Below are 25,044 nucleotides of genomic sequence, written 5' to 3' on the forward strand. Positions count from 1 at the left end.
AAGAAGGCAGAGAGTGATGATGACAACCCAGTATGAACTGACTGACTTCTAAGGAGCAGTTGGATAATGTCCTTAATAACAGGCTTTAAGTGTTGGTCAGGCTGAAGTGGTCAGGCAGGTGGACTGGGTGGTTGTTGTAGGTGCCCTTGGAGCTGAACATAGTCTGCTCCACTTCTATCCTATCCTATCCTATCCTATCCTATCCTATCCTATCCTATCCTATCCTATCCTATCCTATCCTATCCTATCCTATCCATCCTATCCTATCCTATCCTCATCCTATCTATCCTATCCTATCCTATCCTATCCTATCCTTATCTATCCTATTCCTATCCTATTCCTATCCTATCCTATCCTATCCTATCCTATCCTAATCCTATCCTATCCTATCCTACTTCTATCTTGTTCTACTTCTGTCCTATCTTATGCTAGCCTAGTCTAACCTAGCCTAGCCTATTTTACTTATATCCTATGCTACTTTTGTTCTACTTTATTCTAGTCTAGCCTAGTCTAGCCTATTCTATCCTACTGCTCTATCCTATCCCATCCTATCTTATCCCATCCTATCCTATCCTATCCTATCCTATCCTATCCTATCCTATCCTATCCTATCCTATCCTATCCTATCCTATCCTATCCTATCCTATCCCATCCTATTTCTATCCTATCCTATCCTATCCTATCCTACCCTCTTCTTTGTATTAATGCCCACATCTCCTCATCATGGACTTTGTCTGTAGTAAACCCAGCACTGCCCTTCCCCATCCTGCTGGTACATCCCTCTGTGACTCAGGAAGGACTTTGCCTCAAGGTCTCAAGAAACAGTCCAAAGGTCCTGTTTCGTCCTCTTCCTAAGGTGTAGAAGGAAGGCACAGTGGCCACCTCCTCCCAAAATGCTCCCCAGTGCTCTGGGTGGCTGCACTGGGGAGGGGGCAGAGGACCTGCTGGGTGAGCAGGGCCAACTCCTTGCTCCCTTTGCATCAACAAACCTCCTGGTGATGCATCTTCAGCTGTTGCTGTGGCAACTGCTCGGTTTCCATCCCTCTCCCGTTTCCAGCTTCACTTAACCCATCTAGAGAGGCTTCTGCTGGAAGCAGCAGCACGGGGAGAGGAGAAAACCCATCTCTGCTTCAATGAATGCCCCTCTCATTTCTCAGGGACTGCAGTGACAGCTGCAGCGAGGCCAGTTCCAGAGCTCCCAGTCCTTCCCAGCTTTCAATTATCCACTCACTTCTCCTGGCACCTGTCTGTCATCAAGGGGAGGGTGTGAGATGTGGTTTCCATGGCAACTGCGGGCAACCTGCTGCCTTCAAGTGCTGTGAGCAGGCAGGGGGACCAGCAGCCACCCCGTGCAGGTGGGATGTGGTGGAGGGATGTGCCACCTGCTTTTGAGCAGCACGAGGGGTTGGTGTTTATCATCTGTTTGGCTCTTAGAAGGGTTTCCAAGAGCGGGTGAAGGGGTTCAGTCTGGTTGGCATCCTGTCCAGGGGGAGGCAGGGGTAATCTGGGAGGAGGCTGGAGCTGACAGTGTGGATCCAGCTGTGCCTCAGGGCTCCTGGTGCTTTGGCATTTCAGCTCTGATCCACTGTCACAGCCCTTTCCCAGAAAAGATGTGTCCTGTAGTGGGTACATCCTCGTCAGAGGGGGTGCTTCAGATAATCATGAGAGGAAATTAAACACAGAAATTGGAGGCTGGGCAGAAAGCTTTCTCCTTGTTCACAGAGTCCTGTTGGAGCACGAAAATACTGCTCAGAGCCACTGATGAGCCACAGGTTTTATTTCAGCAGATGAGAGTTATATTTCTGATTGAATTACTTGGACGTGTTCACCTTTCTGTGCCCCTGATTCCCTCACACCTTCTGATTTGGGTAAACACTTTCAGTTAATAGGTGCTTGTACAATACTTAGTTCCTGGAGCCGGGATCTCTCAGTGGGGGCTGCTCATAAGAAGTCTTTGAGCATGTACAAACAAATTAGATAATTTGCTGTTGTTTGCAAGTCACGGTGACTTGCACCGAGGTGAAGAAAAAGGTGCGTGTGAAGTGGCTTCTTCTGTTATTTTTGGGTACCTTTTGTCATCTCTGAGCCATTTTGCCCTGCAGTCACCCAGCTGGCAAGGGAAAAGGCTGGTAACTTGTTCATTGTCTGTAGGATTTCATGGATTCATAGATGGTTTGGTTGGAAGGGACCTTAAAGATCACGTAGTTCCAACACCCTGCCACGGGCAGGGACAACTTCCATTAGCCCAGGTTGCTCCAAGCCTTGTCCAACCTGGCCTTGGACACTTCCAGGAACAGTCACAGCTTATGTGGGCAACCTGTGACAGGACCTCCCCACCCTCCCAGCCAGGAATTACTTGCTAATATCCAATCTGTCTCATCTATCTAATCTCTAATAGCTAATCTATTTCTGATTTTTACTGTGGTGGTTCTGCAGGAAATCTGTCCTGGTGCACAACTTCTCCTACCAAATCACAACAGGAACTGAGAAATGATGGGAAAAGGCCTCCCTGAGGGCAGTTCATCCTACCTTAATATACAGCTTGTTGTCTTAGAGCTTTGCCTCTCCAGCCACCTTGTGAGTGACTAATCAAGGACCTGTTCGTGTGATTTCCAGGAGCAACTCAGGGAGATTAATTGGAATGAAGATGTAAGAAGCATCTGACACTCAATACCATGTCCCAGCTAAATGTTTTTCATAACAGTTGGGCTGCTCATCTTTGTAATGCAAGATTATTTATCCCACAGGACAGAGGGATCTCAGAATGCAACAGGGTGATGCTCATCTGTCCCTGCCAACACGACATCCTTGGAAAAACATGGGGAAGAGCTTATGTTGTTTTGATAGCCCAGCTCAGTGCAATGCCACTGTCATGCCTCAAGTGGCTACAGGGGTTTCTGGCTCTTTGGACATCTGTCAGGACTGCTAAGATCAGTCTGGCACCCTGCAGTGTGAGGGAGGAAAGACAATTCCCCATTCAGACTTAGTCCAGGGACACGTCTTGGCTCTGAAGCCAAAAGATTTTGCTTTTCTCCGTTGTAGCATCAGCTGCATTCACTGCTTTGGGACATGTGAGCTTTTGGGGCCTGGCCAAGGAGAAACATTCTCAGGATGTTGAAGCTGCTGATAAGAGGTGAGGCCAGAATGTGTCTCCTGCCTTGCTTGGGGCATCTCCAGGAGGCTGAGCCCAGACCCTCCTTCCCTGCCTTGAGTCCATTTGCTTTGGCTTGGGTGTTATCTCCTGCTGTCATGGCTCTTGGTGAGGGGGGAGATGACAAGAGCCATGATATCATGGTCCTGACCTTCCCACCGTGGAAGCCAAAGTCTGATGACTCTCTGGGCTTCTGTCCTGGTTTCTGAAGGAAGTGGGTTTGCATCAACATGGTCTGTGTGTGCAACCTCCGGTCCAGCTGTTCCTCCATCTCTGCTGTTCACTTCTGAATTCATTGGGAATTCCTGGCCTAGTTGGGCCAAAGTCTGGAGCTCTCAGAGGCACCAAGTTCCTACTAACTTTGTAAAACTGGGCAGCTTTAGAGGAGGAATAGACTTTCTGTCCCCTCTTAGGACAAAAGCGCTGCAGCTTGGGCTCAACCCTTGTTAGACATCAGAAATCCCCATGTGAGAGTGTTGCCATGGGAATCCTTCTCACTTCTGAGCAAGTCTTAGCTGGATAATGTCCCTTACTCATGCAAAACCTATTTTTTGACACAGATGAATAGTAAACTGTGTTGAGGAGTGACATGTCCATGTCACTGGTACCTGCATGGATGAGCAGAAAGGGGTATTATGTCGATGCCCAAACTTTTCAGCTTCACTGGGCTGTTGGGGTGCCAGGCAGAGATGTGCAGTGATATCAAAGAATCACACAATGTTTTGGGTTGGAAGGGACCCTAGAGATCATCTAGTTCCAACCCCTCTACCATGGGCAGGGCCAATACACATGAAAGGGCTTGTCAGCTTCTGATGAAGTCCTTACAGAAATACAGAAGGCTGGCTATGAAGGGTGCAGATTTAAATAATCATAACTGGAGAAGAAGTTAATTACTGCTTTACAAGCTGCCTGTGCTTTCCACAGCTTTGCACAAGCCATTTCCCTATGTGTGTTATTCAGAAGGACTGTCTTACTTTACCAGTGTTTTCCTTTAAAAAATGACAGACTTTGTCCAAGTAAATACATGGTTATCTTGTCTCTTGAACACACACCACCTTCTTCGATGCACATGATTGTATTTCTTATGATTTCCAAACTCAGGAAACACCAGAACTGAGACTGTTCACATGTCTCCAGTAGCTCCTTTCTGGTGAGCAGATGGACTTCATGACAAAACCATCTACTATTTTTGTCACTAGTCCACTCCCCTCACCCAGTGACCAGAAGGCTCCTGCTCTCTGGATCATTACTTTTCCTTCTGAGAGTGTGTCAAAGCAGCAAAGGGCTGAAAAAAAGCTAATGTTGTGTCTCTATTTAAAAGGGATAAATGTGGCTCTTGGATAATTATGGCAGGCTGACCTTGATCCTTGTGAAATAATGGACCGGCTAAGAAAGACTCTATTAATAAAGAATTAAAGGAGGGCAAAATCATTAATGTTCATCAGCAGAGATGTGTGGACTGACTTCAGAGGCAGAATAGTCCTGAGTTGGATCAAGCTCTCAACAGACCTGGGTCATTTCCCAGCACTGTCTGCATGGCCTTGGGGGAGTCACTTTGCTCCCAGTCAGCAGGATTTGGCAGGGATCCATGGGAGAGCAGGTTGGTTATCTTCACTTAGCTCCTGCTTTAAAATACCCACTTCCAGGGTACCAGCACTGCTCATTGCTCTCCAGCCTTCACAGCACTGAGGCCAGGAACCCAAGAGGCTCTGGCAGCTGAGTTGATGCTCTGCTATCCATCAGTGGTGAGGCCCTGGCACAGGTGTCCCAGAGAATCTGTGGCTGCCCCATCCCTGGAAGTGTTCAAGGCCAGGTTGGACAGGGCTTGGAGCAATCTGGGCTAGTGGAAGGTGTCCCTGCCCATGGCAGGGGGTGGAATGATCTTTCAGCTCCCTTACAACCCAAATCATTCCATGATGTCCTGGACTCCCTCCCTCCAGCTATGATGTCTGTGCACTGATCTGGGCAAGCCAGCACTGAAATCACAGAATCACAGGATAGGCTGAGTTGGAAGGGACCCACAAACATCATCAGCTTCTTCATGAGAGGAAGAAGAGGGGCAGGCACTGATCTCTTCTCTGTGGGGACCAGGGACAGGACCCCAGAGAATGGCCTGAAGTTGTGTCAGGGCAGGTTTGATATTAAATAAAGAAACTTCCCCCAGAGGGTGGTTGGGCACTGACCAGGCTCCCCAGGGCAGTGGGCACAGCCCCAAGGCTGCCAGAGCCCAAGGAGTGTTTGGATGATCCTCTCAGGCCTATGGTGTGACCCTTGGGGATGGTCCTGTGCAGGGCTGAGGGTGTAACTACCAGAGTGCACAGAGCTCAAACAGGGCCTCATGTCTTGCCTAGACAGAGCACCAGCCACCTTTTCCCAGGCACAAGAATCCCTTGCAATATCCCTGAGAAAAGACAGCTGGAATTTGCTCCTGAGTGCTTGGAAGACTCTTAACTAGAAAGGAGCCACCAGAAGTGACAGAGATGCAAGGACTCAATTACTCCTTTGTTGTCTCTGCAGATGTTTACACTTCCCATAAATCCTGTTGCTTTCTCCTCATCAGCTGCCTTTAAAGTTCTGAGCATTTTCCTCATGTATTATTACTTTTGCTGTGCCAATAAATAAGCACACCATCAATCAAACTAACAACACTGCAAACTTAGGAAGTGCAGATAAAATATATGGTGCATTAAAAAATTCTTTGACCGGGTGAGCTTTTTTTTTTGGAGCTGGTTTGATTGCTGCTGGTGTCGATGTAAATTTGGGGGAAGTATATCCAGAAATTTATGGAGCTTGGAATCCTGCCTACAAGGCATTGACCTGATTCCACTTTATAACATAATAACGTTCCCTGGCACCGTTTGTGTAAATTTTAAATATAATTTTTATGATGTTAAGAATTAGTGGTGTAATAATGTAAACACAGCGTGGACTGTAAGTCACCCCTTCCCCTCCCTCACTGGGAGCGCTGAGCTCCTTGCTGCTTCCTTCTCCACATTATCCAGGGTCTGGGAAGCTGTGCAGGAGTTTAAAAGTGATTCATCAAAGGAACCAGCTTGTCAGCCCTGGAGCCTGAAGGCCTTCGTGTGCAGCAGAACGAGGGAGCTGCTGCACAAACCTTGGGTGGTGACCCCGAGTGACTGTGTGAAGGTGTGAGAGAGAAGTTCAGGCAACATATTCCAGGCAGTCCCTGCTGCCTCTCATTTGTGAACTTGCTGTTTTCTTGCTTTTTATCTGAGTGAAATCTGATTTCTCCAAAGTCAGTGAAAGGTTGGGGGTTTTTTTGCCTCTTTTTTGCCTCTTTTTTGCCCGGATTTCCCCTCCTTTTTCTCATTCCTTCCCTTCCTTTTCTTTCTCTTTCCTTGTTCTGTGTTTGTCATGATGTTTTCTAATCTAATCTGATTTACAGAGCATCCAGATGCCGTGGTCTAGATATCTTTATAAATACCCAATCCCTGTCTCTCAACTCTTACCCTCTTGACTTGATTACAGCACAGTGTGGGCGGGTGAGAAAGCCACAGGGAGCACAGGGAAAAACAGAACATTGCAGCTCAGCAGAGGAGATGAACAAAAGATGTATTTATTTATGTGATATGTGAGTAAATAACAATCTGAGTTTCATTTCTTGTGGGGCCCCAAAGGTCTTGAGTGAGTAAATTCTGCTTCCCTCTCAGATTCACTTTACGGTCACGTTTGTTCCACGCAAGATGGCTTGGACAAGGAACAAAGATGGTGGGTGGATGAGGGATATTGAAAAGAAAGTCTTTAAAAAAAACTCTAAATTCGAGGGTGAAGAAATGGAGAAGAAAGAAAAAGGGAACTGGATGCTTTGAGATGAGTAATAAAGGAATTGGTGGTGGTGGCTGTGTCTGGTCCTGAATGGAGATGACTCCTGCCCTTTTGGGAAAGGAAGGGTGAAAATCCACTGCCAAGGGTTGAGTTTATCTTGCCAAAGATTCCTCCAATAAAATCAGCGATAGGTGAGCTCTAAGTGGAGATCCAGCCAGTGCTACCAGGGATCATGAGGAGCCAGTATGAGGGAAAAGTTGGAAAGATTCCCTCACCTGGATGCTCTGTGTGAGCAGAGATGCACAAGTGAAAAGGAGTGCACTGGGACAGCAATATAAGGTGGAGATTGTTGATGTGTGGATGGGTCATTGTATTAAACCTTCATGGATGTTTTACCTGTTCCCATGTGGAATGCCCCCCGTTTAAAGTAGATAAAACCCATTGTCTTTTGGAAAGTGAAAAACACTTTGATGACACTTCAGATCATAACCCTGGCCAAAACCAGTAACAGAGAGTGAAACTGTACAAAATAAGGTTGGAATAAAACCCATGTAGCATCACAAGGCTGTGAAAGATCCCTACATTCCTAGGAGAGGATGATAACTCAGAGTATCTGGTCAGCCTCCAGCTTATACTGGGAAAAAGCAGGATGAAATTTCCATGAAATCATAACTCTAGATGTATAAGGCACCATAAAGGAACCTAACTAATTAGTTCAGGGCTAAGACCACACGGCCTCAGAGAGTTTTCGTCGTTCTCTTTAGCAGAATCCTCCTGATGGCTCTCACTGGGGACTCACTCAGCTTTTGTGATGGAGGCCATAACACATATGGGAGAGAAAAGGTTCTCATATTTCTGAGACTTTTATTATTTCTGCAAGCTACAACAAAACACATTCACAGCCGCTCTGTGAGGAGTTATAAATAAAGAAAATTAAACTACCATCGACCCAATGAGTCCAGCCCATTTCATGCAGTGTTTTCACTGCAAAAGCTCCCTGACTTGGTAATTGGCAAAATTTTGGTGATGTGAGGTGTGCATTGCTGCTGATAGGAGTAACTGGCAAGGGTGGGGGATATTATTGTAAATGGTCTGACTCATCTGAAAGCATTTAAGGAATAGAGTGAAGCTACACACACAAAATGAATCAACAACGATCCTCTGGATTCTGAACCATCTGCCTTTTCGAGTCGGGCAAAAGGCTTAATTTATTTTATACCAAAGGCAAAAGGGGTGAGATTGTGCCCTTCTTTGGTGCAGTTGTTGGCAGCGTATTTTTATTTCCTCTACATCATGTGAAAAACATATTTTCCAGTCTAGGTGATGTCCATTGCAGAGGAGAAGGGTGCAGGGAAAGTGCCTCCACTGTAAAATACCCAAGATAAATCTTTTTTAAGGACTCCTCTGCTTGGGCCTGCTCTGAGCAGCTTGTTGTTTTCCCCTCAAAAATACAAACCTGGCCAGGCACCCAAAGCTTGACACAGGCTGCAAAATGAGTTCTGTGTGAATCTGAACCCAGAGCCTGGTCCAAGCTCTGAGGTTTTATGCAGCACAACACCCAATGAAATTGCCTCTTCCCCTCCCCGTTTCAATTAGAAAGAACATTAGGTCAATCAGATAAAGCCACATTGGGAGGATTTCCTCTTTATGGCGCTTGCCTCTTCAATTATCTATAATGAACTTCCTCACAGCACTGCAAAGCTTTTTATATGCAAACGAATCCTGTTTTGGGGCTGCCTCAATCACGGCTTGTTAATGAACTTGAAACAAGTGTTATCGGAAAGGTTACAGCACCAGCGGTGGAGGGGGACGGGATAAGGCTCCACAAGAAAGACCAGGCTGAAGAGCTGGGATTGGCCTGCAGGTAACAGGGTGGACTATCTCCAACCTCCATCCTCCAGCTCCCATCAGAGGCTTTGCTGTTTGACAGACATCAAGCGAAATGCCCACTCTTGGGAAACGGCTGCTCAGCGGCAGATACGGCTTTCCCATCCTCCTGTCCCACTGATTCCCTCTGCCAGTGCATCTCTCTCTCAACTCCTGTGGCTGGGGAGGGAAAAAAAATGGAGAGGATGTTGCCAAGGTCTTTTCTTCTGCCAGGAGAAAGAGAGGAAGCAGATGCAGAAGCCCCAGGACATGCTGGGCACGTGACGGGCAAGGGTCGGGGGTGTTGAAACCATTTAGTCCCAAATAGTGTTTACATGTGGTATCTGCTGGCATGATCAGCACTGGAAACTCTCTCTCTTGCTTTAATATGGCCTAGACCATCTCCTTCCCCTGTCCTCTGGGTTTTTATAGGTCTAAATCACACAGAGTTATAGATTGTACCTCATTTTCTCGTGCTGAGTATCTACTTAACCCTGCATTTATCCTTAACGTTGCTGGGTAGGACCATTGAACTCAAGGTTGGGAAGACTTTCTAGATGGTAAAGCCTTGCTCTTTAATCAAGAAAAACACTTCTCTGGCGCTTTAACCGTTGTGTTTGAGCGTTAGTAACTCCCTAGAGATGTTTCATCACAGGGCAGCCCAGCAGCAGGAGAAGGGAGTGTTGGAACAGGGTGTAGCCCCTCAAGCACTCAATCCTCACCCCCCCTGAGTGCAGAGAATCACAGTTGTGAAGTTCATCACTGAATTGCAGTCACCCGTGGGCTTTCCTTTCCACCTCCAGTGCTTACACCTTCCAACCAGGTTAACCTGATGGCCTGTTAAGCCTCAGCCCTTGGTAGCAGGTATCAAGCCAGGCCTAGTGCCAGTTTAGGGGGAAAATGGACACTGGACCCAGGATGGTTCAGCTCCACCCAGCTCCTGTCCAGGTTCTGGTGCCAACCTGGGCAAGGCCAATTGGAGCCCACCAGTAGCTCTCAGCCTCTAAGTGCAGATGGGAAATCACGTGGCCCTGAAGGACTCTTCTGTCTGGCATCCTCACCAGGACAGACAGACCCTCTTTGGGACTGAGGAAGGCTTCTGGACCTCACTGCAGGGACATTGGGTGGTTACTGGATTTTCCTCCTGCCCCTGGATCGACTCACACATGCAATGTCATGACTGATGGCTCTTGTAATTCTGCTCGTGGTTGATGTAACTGCAGATGTTACACTTCTAATCCGTTTCTTTATCTCCTTAAGCTGGTTGTTTCAGTAAGATGCTCCCACCATCTGCTCTAACAAGCTCCCAGGCTCTCAATAAGCCATAAATTCCACTTTTGAACCTTTCAGTTCTTTTCTCCCCTGAATCAGTCATTTTCCTTTTGCCAACCCCTACAGATTAAGGTTGCACCTCTTTAAGGAAGTCCCCTGTCTCTGCTGGCCCCAGCTGGGCCTGGCTTTAATGCTGGGCAGGATAGGCTGAAATGGTGTTGTTCTTTGGACTGGGCAGGGTGGATGCATCATCATGATACTGGAGCTCTCTACAGAGAGCAACCAATGTGCCAAATGTGAAAAGGAGGGGACAGACTTGACCTTGGCATCTGAGAGTTGAAAAGAATCACCAGGGGGAACAGGCAGGCATTCACAGGGAGTGTGGTCTGTGCTTTTGTTTTGAAGCCCGTTGCAGTGGTTTATTTAAGGGATCCCATTTTATATCAAATGGCCTTGGATCAGCCAGGAAAAAGCTGCAGCAATTTCCTAAAGATGTGGTAGCTTCCTAGAATCCATGGATGTGACAGCTTGTCTGACTGTGCCATGAAGAAGCAGCACATGGCCACTCTAAAGATGTGCAAATTAATGACATTTTGAGTGCAGCCTCCTGCGTGCCACCTTTGGGTGCCCAGACCTCTACCTTTGTGAGGGACCCACCCAGAGGCACCAGATTAACAACATCCACTTGGCATTGCTCCTTTGGTGAGCCTTTCCAAGGGATCTCCACACAGTGTGTAACGGTTGTTTCTTGGGAGATGGATCTGTCTGTAATAAATATTTTGTCCTCCTCTAAGCCAACATAAACTCTCTTTTTAACATCCCTGACTCCATAGGTTGCACACATCTTGCTGGAGCTGGCTGGAGCTGTGCCTTTTATATAATGGTGTTGGGAAGCAAGGAATTATGCTCAGGTTTTGGCTTTATTCACTTCTATCACGGCATTGTGACTGGACTAAACCCATGGAGGGAACATGATTCCTTTTCCATTACCTGAATAACAGAGCAGGTATTAAAAAACACCAGAGGTGGCTTCCCTGGGTCCTGAAGGCTGAAAGTGTGCAGTGTAAGCAAGGGAGATAGGAAAGGATGGTCTGTAAAAGAAATCCTTCCTCTCCTGTTTATCTGAGCCTTCCCTGTAACACTCCCCAATTCCCCCGTAACCGAGCGAGGTCCAGGGAGCTGCTGCAAAGGATTTGTAAGCAGGCAAAGTGAGAAGGTTGAGAAGCATCAGAGGGCTCCACCTGGGGGTGGGAAACCTCATGTCCTGACTTGGTGTGCTGTCTGCTCTCTCCCCAGGACTGTCCCCAGCTGCTGCAGGCTGAGAAGATCCTGGTGCCAGTGGAAGTGATCAAACCCATCACACTGAAGGCCAAGAACCTGCCCCAGCCTCAGTCGGGCCAGAGAGGCTACGAGTGCATCCTGAACATCCAGGGCAGCGAGCAGAGGGTGCCAGCCCTGAGGTTCAACAGCTCCAGTGTGCAGTGCCAGAACACTTCGGTGAGCGAGCCCTGTGTGCCTGGGAGAGCTGCAGGGGCCACACAGGACTAAAAGTGCCCATAGCACTGTCCCAGTGGGATCTGGGGTGGTGTCACAGCCCTTTCTACCTTATTGAGGGTACTGGAGCTGTTTAATCTAGAGAAGAGGCTCAAGGGATGCTTTATTGCTCTCTATAATCCCCTGAAAAGAGGGTGTAGCTGGGTGGGGGTCGATGTATTCTCCCAGATAACAAGTGATAGGACAAGGGGAAATGGCCTCAGGTTGTGCTGGGGAGGTTCAGGTTGGATAGCAGGAAAAATTTCTTTGCTGAAAGAGTGGTTAAGCATTAGAACATGCTGTCCAGGGAAGTGGTGGAGTCACCATCCCTAGAAGTGTTTAGAAGATGTGTAGGCATAGCACTTGGAGGTGTGGTTTAGTGGGCATGAGGATATTTGGTCAAAGGTTGGACTTGATGATCTTGGAGGTCTTTTCCAGCCTCAGTGATTCTATGATTCCAATCACAGTCAAGGAAATGCTGGCTGGTAGGTTGAAAACTGCCCCTTTTTCTGATCAGACTGGCTAGTGTCACCACACAGTAGTTGCTTCTGGCCCTGGAGCCCTGGATCCCGGTATTTGGCCATGCTGGAGCACCTTAGCCATGACCCATAAGGCATCATTGTCAGCTTAACCTGCTCATATCCTCACAGTGCCACAAACTGGGTTTCCAGATGGAGAGTTTAGGTTATTTTGCAGGGGTTTTGTGATGGGACATAGAAAACCCCATATAAACAGCCTGATGTGGTGGGTCAAAAGAAGGGTGAGACCACAGAATCACAGAAAGCTTTGGGTTGGAAGAAACCTTAAAGATCACCTCATTCCAACCCTCTGCCATGGGCAGGGGCACCTTCCACTAGACCAGGCTGCTCAAAGCCCTGTCCAACCTGGCCTTGGGTTGAGTCAGACCTTCCTGCAGCCACTGACTCACCACATGCCCTTAGGTGAGTCCCTTTCTCCCTCTGCCCACCTCCATTTCCCACCTGCAGTGCAGGACCAGTGACCCCCCCTCCCAGGGAGCCTGTGTGAGTCACCACAGCGTTGTCACCACAGCCATGCCCGTTCTGGGGACAAATCAGTCGTCTGCCAGGAGCTGTTCCCACCTGCAATAGCAGTCTCTACTTCTCCAGAGTCTTCTCCATGAGGTTCATGTCTCCGAGATATGCATCTGAGTCGTTTTCACTGCTGCTGCTGCGAGGTGATTTATTAGTCAAAGAGCTAATTACAGGCTTTAGCCACTTCACCGCAGCTCTGCCACTCCACGCTGGGCACTGCTTGTCACAACATATTCTGCTGCATTAGGCACCAGCTGAACGTCGCAGGCACTTCGCACATTTTACGATCCTTTGCAAACAATCAGCTTCCCAATGAGGCCCTTTTATTTGTTTCTTTGTCCCTCTCCCTCCCTCCTCCTGATTTTCATTACTGGTTAATGACCTGTGGGCTTCCAGGTTTGAGGCTTCACAGAAATAGGTGGCCTGAGAAGTTAAGAAGGTATTACGCTTTTTAAAAAAAAAAAAAAGTATTTTCTTTTACAATGGTGAAAAAGGGGTATTATATGGACATGGGCAGAGATTATATATCTGTCCAAAGAGCCTTAGCAGGGAAGAGAGACCTTTAAAGACCCTCTAGAGCCAGGAATTCTCTGGTACACATAGGCATTAGCATGAATTATCTCAGGATGATTTTAAGCATAGTTGGGCTGAGCAGGAGATTAACTTCAGCCAATCTCAGCTTTTGTGGGACCCAAGAAATGTCTCTGGCTTTGAGAAGCAATGGTTACTATTCCCACACCACCTGCCAGCCCCGAGAAGCTGCCAGTGCCTGGGACTGGAGAAGTGGGGTTCCACGAGCCCCCAGCTGGATTTCCTCATGGAATGCCTGAGTGCTGTGACTGCACCATTTTGATCTTAATGTCTGTTTTGCTGAACCAGAACACTCCAGGCTGTGCCAGAGCTGCAGAGGGTGGCAGGGCTGAGACTCAGGGCTGATGCCAAGGCACTGGCACCCCATGACCTCCCTGCTGTGTGTTGTCTGTAGGATGCTTGTCCCGCGTTTGATGGTGGCTCAAGTGGATCTATTTCTTCTCCAGGAAGAGAGGCTCGTTTGGAAATAAAATCAACTCTTTTTTCTGTGCTGTTTTCTGCCTTCTCTCCCTTTTCCTCTGCCCTCCCCTTTCCCTCTCCCTTGCTTTCCTCCTCTTCCTTCTCTTTGCTTCCCTTTCCTTTCCTTTTCTCCCCTTTTCTTTTGAAGGTCCTTTAACTCTGATTTGAGTTCTTTTTTCTTCCTTTTTTTTTTTTTTTTATTTCTGAGAAATGTTATTTCATTGTTGCTCTGAATTTGCCAGACACTGAGAGAAAGAGATGTGGAAGGGAGAGCCAGACAAAAGAAAGCAACATTCACACAGCTACAAAAAGGGAACAGAGAAGCCCTGGCTGTTTGAGCAGGTGGCAGAGGACACAGACAATAGGGAAGGAGTGCTGGAGATATGTCTCCATCATGATTATTCCCTTCCCTGCCAGAATTAGCATTCAGCCTGGAGCCACTGTGATACAATGAGCCTCTGCTCCGGGGGTCACCTGGCTTTAGAAACAGCCGAGTGAGCTTGTTTGCAAATTGAATCAACCCCCTTTGGCAGAGCTTTTTTACTCAGCACAGTTGCTGGAGGAGGCACTGAACGTAGCACCTGCATTGCAGGCTTGGAGAAGGTCCAAAGGAGGGTGGGAGGATGTGTTGTGATGGTGTGTCCCCGAAGGGATGCTGTCCTGCCAGCAGGTCTGGTGGTGGTGCACATTAGGCCAAGCAATCGTTCTTGCCTTGTTTTCCATCCTAAACCTCAAGATCTACCCCCTCCCCTCACACATTAGGCACCAGTGAGCTCAGATCTGCCTCTTGCACAATAACTTTTGCAAAAAGCAGGGGTTTTTTCCTGCTTTCACACAGGATAGAATCAGGGACAAGCCTTAACTCTTGCCTTGCATTTCCCGATTGCTCAAGGTTTACACCAAGGATCAGAACCATCTTAGAGAGGCACCTTTCTAAGTGGCTCCAGCTTCAGTTTAAGGGTGCTCTAAGGACACCAGCCTATCTCGTGGTGTGTCAGGGATGTCATATCCAGTTCTGATGGTCCCTGGGTGCTCAGACCAGTCAGGACTCAGATCTGCCCCTCTCCCTGTCTTTCCTGGAGATGTTTCATTTGATAACAGCAATAAGTCACCGCAGGCAGCACAATTCGGGACAATTATTGTTCTTGTCAAGTGGTTTGAGACTCTCAGCTCTGGGCTTTGTCCCCTGTCACACCACCCAAGGCATGCAATTATCACTCAGAGGTGCCCTACCTGCCAATCCTTATTGCACTTGTGATAGCTCTGCCAACAGCCTGGACACGGAGTGATGGGCGGAAATGAAAAGGGAGGGGAGCAAAGGAGACATATAAATAAGTAAGTAAAAATGTCAGCAGGAAGGGCTGAAATTGCTGGATGTATCAGGGCAGAGAGCAATCTTCCCAGTGGGAAACAGTGGGAGCCCCAGCACTTGCAATCAACCCAGTATGATCAGCTTTTGGCACGAGGAAGAGGGAGATGGGTGAGGGATGACCCACCTGAGCATGCCATGATTATTGCCATTCCCTGCTTCAGTGACTAATCCCATACCCTTGGGTGGTGTGAGCCTGCCCACCCCTGGCCTTGGCACACACAGGGAGCAGGCACTGATTCCTGGCAGCAAAATCCCTGCTGATAATTTGTCTCAAGTCCTTCACAGGTCTGTGTGTCGTGAGACCCGAGGTGGTGCAGCTGAAAGTGCTGTGTGACTTAGGGACAGGAAAGCAAGGATGTTCTATTTGTCACATCATTGCACTTCAGCAAGAGATCTCAGTGGCATTGGACTCTGTGGTGTGGCTCACAGAGGAGCAAGCGATTAAAAAAAACCAAAAACCAATAAAAAGCAGAGCTGGGAAAAAAAATGAGGAGTTCTGTTCACAGAAATCATGGGAAAACACAGTTATGGGTGGTCAAAAGACAAGCCCAGGGCTGTGGCTTGTAGAATCATAAAATGGTTTGGGTTGGAAGGCATCTTAAAGATCATCTAGTTCCAACCCCTTGCCATGGGCAGGAATGCCAGCCTTGCACATCTGCTTCTAAATTGTTTTGATGCATTATTATCACTTGTCTACATTCAAATCTCACAGAGAAACCCCAGTCGTGACACAGGTTGTGTTGGCCTGGGTGATACCCAGACACAAAAATTCAGCCCCAGCTCTGGGAAGCAAAGAGTCCAAGAAGATGGGTTGGCTGTGAACAAGAAGTTTTCTTCTGCTCAGTTTATGCCTGGAAAAATGACGCAAAGAGGGATTCAATGTTTTGCACAGGATCACAAAAGGAGTTGGTGGCAGAGCCAGGTACAGAAATCAATCCTCAGGACTGAGCTTTAATCACAAAAGTGGTGTCAGGGAAAACAGACTAACACTAAAATACTGCTAAAATGCTTTTTGTCTGCAGATGTTCCCCCACTGCTGGACATTCTTTAAATACAAAGGGGAAACATCATGAAGTCACTCTTCATTTGTCCTCCTAAGTGTGGCCAAGCCAAATTACCCAAGGGCTTCACCCTTTGACACATCCCAGGATACAGCAAGTGGCCAAGGGTGGATATGGATTTGCACAAACTGCAGAAGTATCAGATACAGGGAAAGAGTTTGAGAGGCAAAAAAAAAGGACACCTGGGAGTTCAAGTGAATTACAACAGCTCCTTCTAGAAGAGTTTTGGCATTCTCAGTTTGGCCCTCTGAACTGCCCATAATTTTGTGCTTTGATTTGATTTTCATGACTGTGATCCAGATTTGGCAGGTTTAGGGGTCAGATTTACACGTTCTGAGCAGTTTTGCTGTGTTGGAGGCATGGAAGGTGTCCAGCCAAGCCCTGATGGTGCGAACACTCCCAGCAGGAGTACCTGGGAAGCTCCACTGTCCCGGAGATCGATGCACCATCCCTTTTTTCTTCCCTGGAACACATTTCCATCTTATTGTCACAGCTGAGTGAGTCCTTTTCAAAGACTCCTGTTGAGTTCAGCGGGCTTTGAAGAGGGGTCACAATGAGTGAGCAGCTCCTGTGGTCTGCAGAGGACGGAGCGTTTGCTCGCTGGTACTTTGCAAATCGCTCCGTTTCGCTGCCGTGAAGCCCAAAAACCATCTGATCAGATCGTGGCAGTGTGAGCATCCTCATTCCTGGCTTCATCCTTGGGGAAATTCCACGGGGATCCCCTTGCTTATTCCCTCGTATCCATTTCCAGTTCTGGATCAAACCTACGGAGTCAAAAAGCTTAATATGTGTTTGCTGCTGGTGCTGCAGGTGAGATAAGATCTGAATTCCCAGCTGGGCTCCTGCTGCTGGCACTGGGATCCTCCCTGGGATGAAAGGCTCTGGGGCACTCCAGCTGCCTGTCCCTTGGCAGCCATGCCTGGTCTTTGCTTTCTCATGAGGAGCAGAGGAGGGGCAGGCACTGATCTCTGTGGGGACCAGTGACAGGACCCCAGGGAATGGCCTGAAGTTCTGTCAAGGAAGGTTTAGGTTGGATATTAAATAAAAGAACTTCCCTCAGAGGGTGGTTGGGCACTAAACAGGCTCCCCATGGCATTGGGCACAGCACCAAGGCTGACAGAGCTCAAGGAATGTTAGGATGATCCTCTCAGGCCCATGGTGTGACTCTTGGGGATGGTCCTGTGCAGGGCTGAGGGCTGGACTCAAGATCCTTGGGGGTCCCTTCCAACCCAGCATATTCCATGATTCTGTAAATCCCAAAAGACACATGAGGCTCTGGGTGAGGCAGAATGTAGCACTTCCTAAGACTCATCTGATTTTAGGGTGACCAGGAGTTCTGTATACCCCCTTTCCCGTTCCCAACCAGCATTTTCAAAGTACTGTGCAGAGCAGGCATTGCTGAGCGGCACCAGATTAATTATTCACTGCTTCTCAGGCACTCTCCTTCCCACTCCTGTCTCCCCATCCTCATCCCAAGCTCAGAAAAGCTGTGAACAGCCAGTGGTGTGAGTCCAAGCAGCTCTGCATCATCTTGCATCTCGCTGGCAGTGACACCAAAAAGTGTCATAAAAATGTAAATACTGAATGAGACTGGAGGGAACAGCCCTGTTGCAAAGGGTAACCTGTGGCTGCTCTTTACTTCCATGGAAACCACAAAGCTTATACCCATAAATACCCCACAACTAGATCATAATCACAGGCTTTTGCAGATTAATGGCTAATTGTGTTTAGTTTGTCCAAAGAGGAATTACTGTGAAACCAGCTCTCACTCTACTGTAATGGACAGAAATCACCATCTATGATTTACTCCCAATTATATGGCAATTAAGAGATACAGGAAAAACTTCCTGTAAAGGCTCAGAGCTTTGGCATCTCTGTGGAAAATCACATTGAGCCTTTAGGATGTAGGGAACTCTTTACTGCTCTCTAAGATGTGCCCAACCAAAGCAGACACCTGGCTGAGTTATATTTAATCTTTTAGTGGGGAAAACATCTTTTTCTTTTAAAGTGGGGGTTTGTCCCACCATAGATCTCAGTGCAGAGGGAGATTCCTGGTCTGAGGAGGGTAAATCCTTCAGTAACAGTAGCAGGCATGGAATGTTTCTCCCCTTCTTGCTTTGTTCCCGTTCTGCCCTTTAATCAGCCATCTCCTCTCCCTTTATGAGGCTTTTTGCCTTTTGGTGGAGTGTGGGATGGAGGCTGTTGATGGAGGTTGGCAGTGGGATCTGAGGGGCAACTGAGTGAACCCTGTGTGAACTGGCTGAAGATAAATTAAAATTTAGCTGGAAAAAAAAAGCGCTGTCAGAGAGTTCTCCAAGTGGAGAGGGCCTCCAGAGACCAGCTTCCCTTTCCTTCCTTCAGGCCACCTCTGTGAACCTTGACTGTCCTTGACAAGTGTTTGTTTAAATCTGCCCAACTCTCTCTGAAGTTTTCTATGGCTTTTTTTTAAGATGCATTTGCTGGAAACTGGATACTCTTCACTCCAGCTGAAACCTTTCTGGTTTTGAGCAGGGAAAAATGTTTGCATCCTGGGGTTTACATATGTGACAAACTCTATTTGGTCCATCCCCAAGTGAGAATTGCTTGGGTTTTGGCAGCAATATGGCATTGCTGATTCAGTCTGTTTATGATCCTCAGCAGTCCCCACTCTGTCCTGCAGCACTGGCCAGTCACTCCAATTTCATAGTTGTTTGCATTGATTTCTCCTGCTGCAAAATAGACCCTGTTTTCCTGCTTTGAATTTCAGGTGGTTGATTTTGGCCCGTTTTTCTCCCATTTGCCAAGTTTGTTTTGAATTCTTAACCCTGCACCCTCTCCCAGAACAGTGTCATTCATGAAATCTGCAGCCTATCATCCAAGTCAGTAGTGAAAATACTGAGAAATGCCAGACCCAGGACAGAATTCCTTTTGAAACATCCTCCCAGTCTGCCATGGAATTATCTGACTTCTTTTTTTTTTTTTTTGACAGTTTTTGCATAAATCTTATGGTGCCTTCTTTTAGTTCATATTTCCCTGCTTTGTTTATGGGAATCTCCTGTAGGGCAGTAGCAAATACTCTACTGAAATCAAGATAAATGACATCTGCTGCTTTCCCTTTATCCACAAAGTCATTAAGCCTGTCAAAAAGGAAATTAGATTGGGTTGACACAATTTGTTCTTGACAAATCTATGCTGGCTGATTTTTATCACCTTATCATCTCGCAGGTGCTTATAAATTGATTGTTTAATAATTTGATGTACTTTCATTCAGGGAAGCCAAGTTAGGCTGACAGGTCTATAATTACACAGAACCTCCATTTTCCCCTTTTTTTTCCATGATGTGCCCGTTCCCTGACTTCTGAGACCTCACTCAGCTTCCAAGAGTCCTTCAAAACACCACTAGTGTAGGTATCCCCATATATGTGCTCAGCCCCTGTGGGTTACATAGCACAGGTAGAGTTGGATGACAGACCCAAAATGTGTTGTTTACACCTTAAAATGCATCCAAGAGTTGGCAAAATATATTCCAGAGCTGTTCTCAGCACCTGGAAGGTTGATTTCCAAGTTGTCACATGTGGGGGAATGGCTTTAAGTGGAAGGAAGACAGGGTTAGATTGGATATTAGGAAGAGATTGGATATTAGGAAGAGATTCTTCTGTGAGGGTGGGGAGGTCCTGACACAGGTTGCCCAAAGAAGCTGTGGCTGCCCCTGGATCCTTGGAAGTGTCCAAGGCCAGGTTGGATGGGGCATGGAGCAACCTGGGATAGTAGAAGTTGTCCCTGCCCATGGCAGGAGGTGGAACTGGATGATTGTTAAGGTCCCTTCCAACCCACACCTGTAATTCTGTGATTCTGTGAATATTCCCCTAATGGCTGAAAGGGCTGTTGAGAGGGGCATGGTTTGAGATCCACAGCTTTGAGAGCATCCCATAGCATTGTGGAAGGTGATGGTGACTAGGAAGGTGTCTGACAGCTCCACTTCTCTTGTTCACAACATGCAGCAGCACCTCTTGCCTTGTTCCATCCCCTCCCCACCCCATGGCACTTTGTAAGTCTGTGTTTGGGGGTTTTCTTTCGTTTTTCCTCTCCCACTTCCAGTATTCCTACGAAGGGATGGAGATTAACAGCCTGCCAGTGGAGCTGACTGTCGTGTGGAACGGGAATTTCAACATTGACAACCCGGCACAGAACAAAGGTAAGGAGTTATTTCAACTTGTCCTTGGAAGTGGTAACCTTAGCAACGGGCAGCAGCGCTCCCCTACACTTAACAAAGCCGCCACCATCTCCCTGTGCTGTCTGGTACAGACACACTTGTTCTCCACACTCTGCAAATCACCAATTTTTTTGTGCTTTGTGTCCTCCTCGCCCCCCCCCCCAGCCCTCCAGTTCTCTCATTCCACCTGGGAAATGCGACTCTCCCTCCCACTTGTGTTGCTTTCCCTCTCCCTTCGTCGTCTTCGCCTCCCGTTTCTCCCCGCGGTTTTTTTTTTTTGTGTCTGGTTTTCATGCCCCTCCTTCTCCAAGTTTCTCCCCCTCTTTATTGCTCCTGCAGGGATGCTCTTCCAGTGAACATGCCAGGAGACCAGGCTCTAGCAATGAACAGGGGAAGGGAGAGGGGGGGCACAAAGGCTGCAGCTCACCAGTGGGAACATTCTGAACAAAATAAAATGAGAATGAGAAGAGGTCTGAAAAGCACCTCCTGCCCAGAGCCTGGCTCTGTTCAACCACCTCTGATGGCACAGGATTGATGTGCCCATCACAGAGGGACCCTGCACATCCAGCAAGGGGTTTTTGCTGGAATGGATGGTCCATCCACGTCTTCTTCTTCTTCCTTCTTGTCCATCCACCCTGAAATCTTTTCCCCAGGCAACCCCTCCTCTTGGCTGCTCTGCATTTGCAGCTCAGACCTGCAGATTCTCTCCTTCTCACATCACCACCTCTCAGAAGTTTCTCCCTCTCTCTCTTTACCTTCTCCTGGACACTTTCCACGTCTTCTCCCACTCCATCCCTCCCCATCAGGCACTCCCACACTACTCTCACACCATTTCACACCCACCCTCATGCTGAGGGGTGATGGGTGAGGTTCCCACCAACACCATATGGAAACTGGAGAGCAGTACACAATTCAACTCTTCTTCCCACGGCTTGACCCCTTCCTGTCCTTCTCCACCTGCTCCCACCTCTCTGATGTCTTTCTCCAACAGCCACTGGATTCAAATCACCAGTCTGGATGCTGAAGGTCCTGCACTCTCCCCCCCAAACTTGTTAAAGGGTTGAATCCACTCATTAAACACAACAGGCTGGAGACCCTTGCCCAGCTTTGGCATCCAGTAACATGTTGAAACTGCTGCTCTCCCTCCATGCTGAAGTTGTCTCCTGCTCTCCAAGCTGTGCCAAGGCATTGCCAGGACACTGCTAATTTCCATGGACCCAAACAGTGCCATGGACTGTGAGAACCTTCAGAAATGTGGGTTCGAGGTCAGAATTTGGGCACTTGCCCCAGTCCTGCTTAGTTTTCTGCTCCCATTATAAACTGAACACTCCGGACACAACATGGGCCACACCAAGAGTGTGAACCCTTTTTTTTGGGTTAGTCCTGAACTGTCCAAGGTGATGTAGGATTAAAATCAAGCTGATAATCATGATGATTGTGTCTTTGGGTGCTGGGAACATAAACCAGACCAGAAGATGAAGCCAAGAAACATCTTGTGGTGTTAAGTCCTTGGCACAAGAACCTACCCAAGAACTTACAAGTTCCTGGGTTATTCAAAGCCAAAAGGTTGTAAGTAGTGACTAGGAAAAATCTAGGAAGTGTCACTGGCTGGTGACTATCCCAAAAACATGATGTCATCATGTTTTGGATCAGGAGGAGAGCTTAGGCTTGTGCCCATGGATGTACCACATGTAGGCTTAGCACGTGCTCTTAAGGACACAGAGAGCTGCCTTCAGGTCACCAAGATGCCACTCCTTTCACATCCAGCATCCCACAGGCTGGGCTGGCAGGCTGAGACCCCAAACCTGATCCAAACTGCCTGCAGAGATGCTCACTGGGGGCATCTCAAGCAGAACAACTCAGCAAATTTGAGGAAATCTAAGAGAACATTAAGGAAAAAGGGGCATCCTTGCGGTCTGTGGCACACTGTGAGTGACAGATGCTTTGCAAGCTTTTCTTTGGGGTACTTTTTGGGGTACCCTTCTTGCACTCAGACTACAGAAATAATGAGTTTCTGAGCTTTTCCTTGCACTGGCCAATACTTGCTGACTTCTTGGGTGCAGGTGTGAAGAGACAGAGCTTTTCAGGACATGTATCCAGAGCCTTTGAGCTTTGGGATTGTGTGTAGTGATAACCACAGACAAGACTTCAGTCACCTACAGCCCCAGCAAAACAGAAGCACAGAGGGGAAAATCCCCCATTTCCTAAAGAAATCCCCCAACATGCCCACAAATACAGAAAAAAAAAAGCCAAGTCTGAGAGTCTTGGTTGTATCATCATCATCTTCTGGGAGGACAATTATCAGTCCCCTGTGTGAGCCAGGCCTCAGCTTACACAGCTGCAAAATAAGGATAAATAACATGATCTTGTTTCGTAGGAGGGCTGCAACATTTTTAGGCTTTATTTGAAGAAGCTCTGAGTGCTTCTAATCACTTAACAGCCCAAACTGGAGCTAAGCATTAATCATTGTCTTGTATTAGAGGGGGATCAACTCAGAGCTTCAAAATGTAAGGCAGACTCAATTTCTGGAGCAGGAGAAGGGGGAAAGGCTGATTGTGAATTCCTGGATTCAGCCTCAGAGTGAACCATTGTGTATTTACTATTAAGTATTTTTACTATATATTTACATTTATTTAAATATTATATTTTATATTACATTATTTTATATATATTTATATATTATATTATTTATATATTAACAAATAATATGTTTGTATTTATACTGTATATTAATATATAGTATATAATATGTACTTAATTTAATATTATTTCTATTAAGTAAGAAACCTGAGTGGCATCAACTCAACATGCAGTTCTGGGTAGTTTCACCCTGGACAAATCCCCAAGTTTAAGCTCTGGGTTGACCTGGTCTAGAAAATCATTTTAGGATGAAGTGCTGAGGCTGAGGCTGGTTATAGGTGGCACTTTATGGCTTTCAGTCTCTGAAAAAGGAAGGGACAGAGGCCAAGTCACTGCCCAAGCACAGTTCCTCCAAACCTCTCCATACTTCGACTTCCTTCTGCTCTCAGCTTCCATAAATACCTTTCCTGGGGGGTGAACTCTAACAAGTGCAGCTTATTTTGAGAAGGATGTGCACATTTATTGCCCCATTGCTCACCCCCTTGGAGAGTTCCCGTCCTGACTCTGGGACGAGCAGCCTGGAACAACCTTCCTTCGTCTCTCACCCTTCATCCTTCCCTCTGCCATCCCACCGCTCTCCCGTGCTTTCTGCATCCCTCAGGCCCTCTGTGTTTTCCTGTCCCTGCAGTTCACCTGTACAAGTGTGGGGCCATGAGGGACAGCTGTGGACTCTGCCTGAAAGCCGACCCCGACTTCGAGTGTGGCTGGTGCCAGGGACAGAACCAGTGCACGCTGAAGCAGCACTGCCCAGCCCAGGACAGCCAGTGGCTGGAGTTGTCCAGCACCAAGGGCAAGTGCACCAACCCCAAGATCACGGATGTAAGTCATGGATCTGCAAGAAGATGGGGTATTCTCTCTTGTACCCTTTCCTTGGTCGATTTTTCATGATTCGGGCTTGGCTTGGTGATGGGAAGGGAAGGGCTGAGTCCTGCTGTGCCAGGCTTGGGGATGGGAGTCCATGGTGACCTTCAAAGGCAGGCACACAACTCCAGGTATTTACAAGCCAGGGTGTCAGAATTCCCATGCCATAGTCCATGTGGATGTGATTCATTTGCACAAACACAGTCTGCTGGTGCAAGCTGAGGAACCCAGAGCATCTGACCTGCCCATGCAGGGCTGGTAGATGTGACAGCAAGCCTTTAGGAGAACTTAGCCTTCCAGAGGAACAGCTGAAGGTGAGACAAGATGCTCTGGGGCATCTCAAATGGTCGGTGTGAGGGTAAATCAAAGGAGCCCAAGTGTCTCTTGAAACAGCCTCTCTGGCTGAGATGTGAGATGTTGAGTGATCTCAGAGTGGTTTGAGCTTTGCTGACAGGAGGTCAAGGAAGGGAGATGGTTGTAGTTTATGTTTCCTGGCAGCATGACATGGACAGAGTCCATGTCCAGGAAAAAACAAGACTCCACTGACTCCAGCAAATTAAAGCCCATTTGTTTGCCTGGCTGGTGTTGAGGGGTAAAAAAGCCCCCATAAAGCAAACAAAGCCTTGTACAGTTGTCAGGTTTCCCCTTGGAAGGCTCAAGGAGGAGGCAGGAACAATCCTGGATCAAGAAAAGTTGGGAACTGTCCTATTAAGTGATAAAGAGAGAATGAGGGAAAGGCTGGGGGGAAGGACCTGCAGGATAACGTTGTTCTTTACAAGGTTTCCTATTGAGTGGACCAAAGGAAGAGATGGGGAAAAGGTTCAAAGAGGACATAAAATGATAGAAAGACCAGAGAGGGAGAGCAGAGGAAGGGTGAGAAGGCAAGGGAGGCAAATCAGGCCTGAAGCCTAAAGGGACTTTTTTCTTAGGAATGCCTTTGCCATAATGACAGGCACCATTTCAGGGTCACAGGGCAGGCAGAAGGACCTGAGCCTTGAAAATGAGGGCCCTATCCTTTCCAACTGCCTCCTGCCTTAAGCATCTCTCAGTCACCCTTTCAATGTGGCCAGGGCCTTATTTTGCAAATTAGAAGAATCGGGAGGAAAATGAGACAGACAAGACAAGGGGAAATGCAAAGGAGGAAAATCCAGCCTCCACTGTGGTGGTTTGGTATGAATAATTAGGTGGGTTATTTTCTTAGAAAGCAA

At 47.5% G+C, this 25,044-nt stretch overlaps 1 protein-coding gene across 1 annotated transcript in view; it reads left to right on the forward strand.

The window, feature by feature from the left end:
- Positions 1-25,044, forward strand: part of LOC103760116 (plexin-A4) — a 225,462-nt gene that overhangs the window by 127,618 nt on the left and 72,800 nt on the right. Inside the window, exons 7-9 of the mRNA XM_018083606.2 lie at positions 11,372-11,572; positions 20,221-20,317; positions 23,604-23,794. Coding sequence (XP_017939095.1) covers positions 11,372-11,572; positions 20,221-20,317; positions 23,604-23,794 — 489 coding nt within the window. The remainder of the gene's footprint in view (positions 1-11,371; positions 11,573-20,220; positions 20,318-23,603; positions 23,795-25,044) is intronic.

This window comes from Manacus vitellinus, unplaced genomic scaffold (assembly GCF_001715985.3).
Source record: "Manacus vitellinus isolate BGI_N305 unplaced genomic scaffold, ASM171598v3 scaffold_65_pilon, whole genome shotgun sequence".
NCBI lineage: Eukaryota > Metazoa > Chordata > Aves > Passeriformes > Pipridae > Manacus > Manacus vitellinus.